Source organism: Cynoglossus semilaevis, chromosome 3, assembly GCF_000523025.1.
Source record: "Cynoglossus semilaevis isolate Cse_v1.0 chromosome 3, Cse_v1.0, whole genome shotgun sequence".
Classification (NCBI taxonomy): Eukaryota; Metazoa; Chordata; class Actinopteri; order Pleuronectiformes; family Cynoglossidae; genus Cynoglossus; species Cynoglossus semilaevis.
The window spans coordinates 15749016-15755982 of record NC_024309.1 but is presented as its reverse complement, the minus strand read 5'-3'; the positions used below and the strand labels follow the sequence as shown (position 1 = coordinate 15755982).

At 45.9% G+C, this 6967-nt stretch overlaps 2 protein-coding genes across 3 annotated transcripts in view; one reads left to right on the top strand and one right to left on the bottom strand.

Moving 5' to 3' along the window:
• Positions 1 to 1898: 1898 nt before the first annotated feature.
• Positions 1899 to 5303, bottom strand: otud1 (OTU deubiquitinase 1). The gene has a single exon (XM_008308358.3). The coding sequence runs from the start codon at positions 3721 to 3723 to the stop codon at positions 2359 to 2361; it is 1365 nt and encodes a 454-aa protein (XP_008306580.1). The 5' UTR covers positions 3724 to 5303; the 3' UTR covers positions 1899 to 2358.
• A 550-nt stretch (positions 5304 to 5853) lies between these two features.
• tgif1 (TGFB-induced factor homeobox 1) overlaps positions 5854 to 6967 on the top strand; it is a 4624-nt gene continuing 3510 nt past the window's right edge. Inside the window, exon 1 of one of the 2 annotated variants that reach the window (XM_008308362.3) lies at positions 5854 to 6144. In XM_008308362.3, the coding sequence (XP_008306584.1) occupies positions 6129 to 6144 (16 nt within the window). In that variant the 5' untranslated portion in view covers positions 5854 to 6128. The other variant, XM_008308360.3, reaches the window with a different exon arrangement.

Here is a 6967-nt window from a genome sequence, read left to right as displayed (position 1 = left end):
GTCATTTTGACTAGTTATAGTTACAGTTAGAGATATCTACGTCATTTTGACTAGTCAAAACGTAATTTAAGATGTCCGTAATCTACGCGTGTAGATGAATGAGTTATGACTAGTCAGAATCAAACGGAATTACAGATATCTATAATTTAGTTGTAGATATTCACAACTGAATTGTGAATATCTGTAATTATGAAACCCATACAAATGAATGGCAAACGTGACGTCATTTTCCCTGGGAAGAATGTCGCTGTGGATATCTGAAATGTTTCTTTTTGACCAGGCAAAAGTTAGAGATATTTAACGTTTAAATGTTTCCATACACGTCTCCTTCTTTTGTTAAAAGGAGAAAGTTGTTAAAAGGCCGCACAGCAACAGTCATTTTCCAAACAATAATTAAACACCTCCATAATAATAGACATTAACATAAGACATAATTATGTTACATTTTAATAAATGTAAGGCGCAACAGGGTTGAAAACTATCACGGTATTAACTATACCAGAAGTTTGATTTTCACATTTTGTTGTATTTGTCTAAAGTATAAACAACTTTTTTTTAAAAGACGACTCATAAAAGTCTTCTTTAGCACAAAACAAACAAAAGGCCGTTAATAAATGTTTATCTGTGTAAGTTAACAAAAGCATATTTTTAATTTTAAAGGACAGCACAGACTCACCAACGACATCACGGCTCGTCATCAACACCGGCGGCTAAGGCCGGAAGAAGCTAAGTTAGCATAGAAGCTAACCAACAAAGTAGCTAATTAAAGTTATAAAGAACTAATTAGAAATACCGAGAGGCTCCTAAACGATAGTTCGCCTCCGGTACTGTAGCTTAAAGTGAACTAAACAGTAAAGGGGAATGGAAATTAACTAAAAGGCAACGAAGTTAGAAAAGATAGAAAAGATAAATGTTGGCGAGACACAGGAAAGTAGGCAAAACAAAAAAAGGTTAACCAGAAAAGCGAGAATATTTTATTTCATTTAAAAAGAAAATTATTATTATTATTACTGTTGTTGTTGCTTTACCAACAGTAAAGTGTCATTGAGATAAAAAGTCTATTTTTAAAGTCTAGGCCAACATAGAGACGTGATTAAAATACTAACAAACAAAACTTAATTTAACACAAGATTCAGAGATGGATTTTATAATCTGGGTGGTAAATTATTATTTTTTAAATTTAATTTAGCAGACACAGTACTGTGTATGAGCGCCATAGGTCCAGATGTATACGGGGGGTTATAATGCCCCCTAATGGAACAACATGGCAACTTTACCATCTAGAACACAGTGCCATAAAACAAGAGGACGGGCGACTGCACCATGAAGGACAGTGGTGGCCTAGTGGTGAAGGAGGCGGACTTCGGTCCGGAAGGCCCCAGGTTCGAATCCACCAACTGCCAGGTTGCCACTGAGATGCACTGAACATCCTCAAGCACTGCTCCCCGGGCGCCGACCATGGCTGCCCACTGTTCACTTTGGTGATTTGGGTTTTTGGGTAAATTTCGTGGTACATGGTGTGCTGTGTCACAATGACTAATAAAGATAAGTTTAAAAAAAAAAGAAAAGCTAACATTTACATTGGAGCAGTGTACTTTCTTACCACTGTCCTCAGGTGTCTCCACTGTCGTCCATGTCCCGAGGCCAGAGTCACTTCTGCAGTCTGATGAGACAGCGTGTCCTCCAGGGTCACTGTAGTGGACATGCAGTAAAACCCTAACTTCTCTCTTTCCTTAAGGCCAGCAGCAGTGGTGGTGGTTCAACCTGGGGCCCACCTCACCCTCATGGTCCACCTGCTGAGACACAGAATCCTGTTTCGGAGTTACAGAGTTCTAGTTGTGATGGTGAACGTCTGTAACAGTGGATGTGGCTGCAGGGTGTAAAGAACCAACCAAGGGTTTTTTTTGTCAACTTTATTTGCATATCTGTGTCAAAATTCCTTCAAAGAAAGGCAACAATAGAAAAAATAAAGCTTTAATTATACATACAGATACTTTCCAGACTAGTCTGATTGGACATTTGTGCATAAAGAGAGTAAAGTGACATCAGACTGAATCATCAAGATGCAAACTGCGTCTCTGAGTATGAAGAAGCTGACACCAGGAGCATAGAAAAATAAAGTCTGCAGGTGAGCAGTAAATAAATATCTTCAGTTGAATATCTGGGGCACTTGTGTGAACAGGAAACAGGAAACAGTTGTCTCTGCTGCGATGTTGACAGAACTGACGCTCCATCAGGACAGACAGGTTTGCACACTTTTTAAAAACAAAAGCTAATTGTTCTGACTCTGTCTCAGTGTTGGCACAGGTCACACCAGGGTCCGTGCACTGCACTTCCTCAGTCCTACAAACGTTCCTCTCACACTGTCCCGTTCTGTTCAATGTACATTTTAGACAGCGAGGCTGCCATGGACTTGGCCAGTTCCTCGTCTCGCTTCCGCTGCATCTGCGATTGTCTGCACCAGTCCTCGTACTCGGGGTTGGGCAGAAACACGTCCAAGAGGACGTCGTAGTGACCGTTGCTGAGCCAACTCAGCCACACGGCGGGTTTGGACCCGTCCTCCTCGCCCAGGTAGTGCACCATGGTGGAGACGGTGGGACTCTCAAGGCTGCCCCCTGTGGTCAGGTAGATGTTGACGTTCAGCATCTGACTCATGGCGAGCAGCTCTGGGTATCCGGCCCAGGCTCCCTCCTGAGCGGCGTTGATCAGGAACTCCCCGACGTCCCCTTCGATGATGGGGTTGAACTGGTCCAGGTGGTCGGCGATGTGGTGCATGGTCTGCTCCCGCAGCTCGCCGTGTCTCGCCTGGTCCCCGAACGTGGCCTTGCACACGGCTCTGTACAGACAGTTCCCATCTGGAATGATGTGGTACCTGTACTTGTTCCTCTCCTGCAGGTACTTGTTCTGCCTCTCCACCTCGGCCAGGTACCGGCTCACTTTGTCGTTGACCTCCCCTCTCTCTCTGCATCTCTGCGGACCTGAATCCTGCAGAACACTGAGCTCAAAGTCCTGTGGTCCGTCTGGAGGAGACGGAGCCGCAGCCACCTGGACGTTCTCCTGCACTGGAAGCACAGACTGAGCCGCTGTGGACAGAACGGGTTCTGCTTCATGAAGAGAGGTCCATTCACTGCCTCTGACGTCGGTCAGTAAACACAAGTCATCCGCCTGACCGAGATTACCCACAATCCTTTGGTTGTCTTCTTCTACCCTGGGTCCACAGATGTTACTCCTGGTGTAAACATGATTGACAGACGGTTCCCGACCGTCAGGAAAGAATTCTTCCCTTCCATTCCTCAGATGGTCTATCAGCTCCACAATCACGTCACTGTCACAGTCATTACACAGGATGCTTTCTCCGTGACGTGGGTCCGGGGGCGCGGATTTGGTCTGGGACTCCCTCATGATGTGAACGGGCACAGATGTTTCGGATCCATCCGGTCTCCTGATTAGAATCTCAGCAGTGGACGTGAAGTAAATGGGCCTCATGGACGAGGCTTCGTAGCAGGAAAAGGCAGGCATGTTTGCGGAAGAAGGCGTCCCTCTCACCGAATCCTCGCTGGCCGCTGCAGTCGCGTCTGCCTCTGGATGAGTTAATCCCGGCTGGTCGGCCTCCGAGGCGGCGGCGTTTGTCCCGTTTAGTCGCTCGGAAGCGGCGGATAAAGTTATATTAAGTTTGTGCGACGACCTCGGGTAGTGTGTCAGCGCGCTGTTGTACAGCTGCATTTTGAAGGAGTCCCTTTATACCGTGAAGTCACGCAGCCGCAGCTGCTACGGCAGGATGACAACAACAACCCAAAATAAACGGCGTGTCATCGACAACAGTTGGACAGCACGACCCCATGTCCCGTCACCGGTGACACGCAGACGGAGACACGCTTCACTTTAGTCCGCTGCCGTCATTTACACTTGGGGCGCGTCCCTAAATTTAGACTTCCAAATGTAAGAGGACCTCGCCTTCCAAAACACCGTCAAGTCCACGGTGGACACAAACAGGGACACTTCCCGTGCGGTGGTTTCAAAATAAGAGCACGAAGGAACAAGCGTTTAATAAAATGAAAAGTATGTCGTTACATCTTCGAACATCGAACGAACCATCGGTGAATGAAATGAAAGTTTGTTTTTTTTATATATATATAAGGGTTTGTTTTTGGACTATGTTTACAGGTCAATTCATTCAAACAACAATCAGCTATTATTTATTTACTTACTTTAACTTACTTTATAGTTATAAATAAAAAAAATTAAAAATATGGTTTAAACGTAATTTGAGGCTAATTGTTTAGTCAACATCTTACCCATCAATCAGTATTTGTTGAACTTTAGTTAGCTATTTGACTCATGTTTAACCTCTAATCTAACCCTGTGTTATACGTTTGGCCAAATGTTAGCTAGCTTATAGCTGTTAAAACAAGCACTACGGCCACTGATCTGTAATGTGGACATATGCTGCGGACGTCTGAGAAGAACGGTGTCTGTGTAAACAGCTGCCTGGCAGCGGCTCCGTGTCTTAGTCACGTCTATTTATACCACATTGTCTGACGGTTTGAGTTTGTCCAGTGTCAACACTCACTGCTCACACTGTGGACTTTTAACTTTTTTATGAAAAGGACATCACGTCACACAGGACACAGAGACCACCAGCAGGTGAAGTGAATGACAGTGTCCTTCACAGGTGTTGGACTAAATACTGGACTAATTACTTCCTACACTGAAGATTATCCATTACTTGAATACTTTTTTAAATTAACATTTTTTATTTTGCATACATAATTAAGATAAATTTAAAATTATATTTACATAATTACTATTTCTTTTTGGTCCCTAATCTTCAGTCCGCTCGAGACAAAACAGTGACACTGCATTAGCTTCCACCAGAGGGCGTCAGGCGCATATAACGATCCAAACGACCATGTTGCATTTCAGAATCATTACCACACGCGAACGCACGATGGCGACAATTATCCGCCGTAGGAGAATTAAACGCACGGCTTGAAACAAACGCATTGAGAAACAGAAAGAATGAAAGAGGACGTTGGAGAGAGCAGCTGTCGCAGCTCCGTGATCCGCATACAGATGAGCGCATCGATCGGTCAACCTGGGCCGCTGCTACACTAACCTCCAGCTGCCGCCACACACACACACACACACACACCGAACCGCGTTCAGTGTTTCACACATTACCAGAGTCTGACTTTAATTAGAGGAAATGTGGAGTGAATGACGACAGTGAGGCTAAAAATAATTAGACGAGGAGACGGGAGAAAAATCGTCTGTGACACAATGAGCTGCAGTGATGGTGGGGGGGGGGGGGGGGGGGGTATGTAACAGGATTGTTTTTCAGAGAGGATCGACTGAACACAAGTGGAATTCAAAACAACGTCACACACGGAAGTGAAATAATCGGTTAATTCGTTCCTTTAAAAAAAAAACTACCGACGTCTGAATCGTGTAGACGGCTGTGTTGTCACCACGAGGTCCGCAGTGCTTCAGCCGCATGTTGTTGTTGTTGTCATTCCGACTTCCGGCCACAGCCTCCACGCCATAATGAATAAATAAACAAAGTGACAATATGGCCGGTGAGATCGACAGATCGCGGTGTTCCGTCGTCGGCTCGTGGACGCGCAGGGTCTGCGGCAGAGCGCAGACGGTGATGCGTGTCAGTGGAACAGGCAGAGCAGCCGTGCTGATGTCAGAGGTTTTTTCCCTCCTGCCTTCCACGGCTCGGTGGGAGGATCTCTGTGCGTTGAGTCACGCAGCTGTCAAAGATAGCTGTCACCCAGCTCCACGATCAAACACACAGTCAATGAGGAACGGGCTCTGAGTGGAAAGGACGCGGAGATCTCAGGTAAAGGAACAAAAAAACTCCCTTTCACCTCCTCCTCCTCCTCCTCCTCCTCCTTCATCACAGACTCCAAACCAAACAAGGACGAGCGGCAGGGACAGAAACAACAAGCAGAAGAAAAGAGGATTTTTCACCAAGGAGGATTTCTTTCTTTTCTTTTTCTTTTTTACAAAAACGCCAGACTCGGACTCGCACTGTTGGATATCTGGAGGGAAGACAACAACCGCAGGGACACGGAGGACGGGTTTCTTCAGCGCGTGACAAAGGGACACATTTACGACGAGAGATGAAGACTAAAAAGGGTGAGTGGGGGAGAAATGGGTGCTTTTTGGAGTGGAAACGTGAAGAGAAGCCGTTTCCATCCCAGGCTGAACGTGCAGCCTATTGTTTCCTTCCAGACGTGACAGGGGGCTTTTTGTACCATGTGCTGGCGCGTCGTCAGAAAAGTCGATCAGCTCGGGGTTTATTTTTAATTCCCTTCTCACACAAGTTGTTTTTCTTTTCCTGATTTAACAGTTGACACATCGACTCTCCTGACGCGCCTTCGTGGCCATGTGTCGTCTATTGTGTCACGGCGTGATCGCCGTGGAAGTTTGAACCTGAAGACGTTTTCTTTGTGCGTTAGAAAGGAAAACAGAAGACGTTCGTACGTCGAAGTTTGGTGCTGGTTTTCTCGAAGGATGTCGACTTGACTGTAGGTTTCACGGCTGTTTGTTGTTGTCGTGGATCAAACACGAGTTTTCTGTTAAAAAATGCTCACGTTTGGCTGCGATGACGTCAGAGAATCACCTTAATCTGCTTTAGCCGCCGTCTGTCTCCAGAACTGGGCTAACGTTCATCCTGACCTCGTTGTGGGAACTCGCCTTGTTACATTCGTGGACCTCGTGGTGCAGCGCGCACGCACACACACACACACACACACAATAGAAACCCCCGTACAAGTTGGACAAAGTGACTAAAGCAGCGTGGCTCTGCACTTTTCACACTTTTTGTGGCCACTGTGTGGCGCTGTGCTGACTGTGGACGGTTTACTTCAACACTTGAGGAGGAGAAACTTCGGGACAAAGAAAGGCTCGCAGCTCTGGCTTCTTTTGTTTAGTCTGGAGACGCTGATTTGCAACAGGT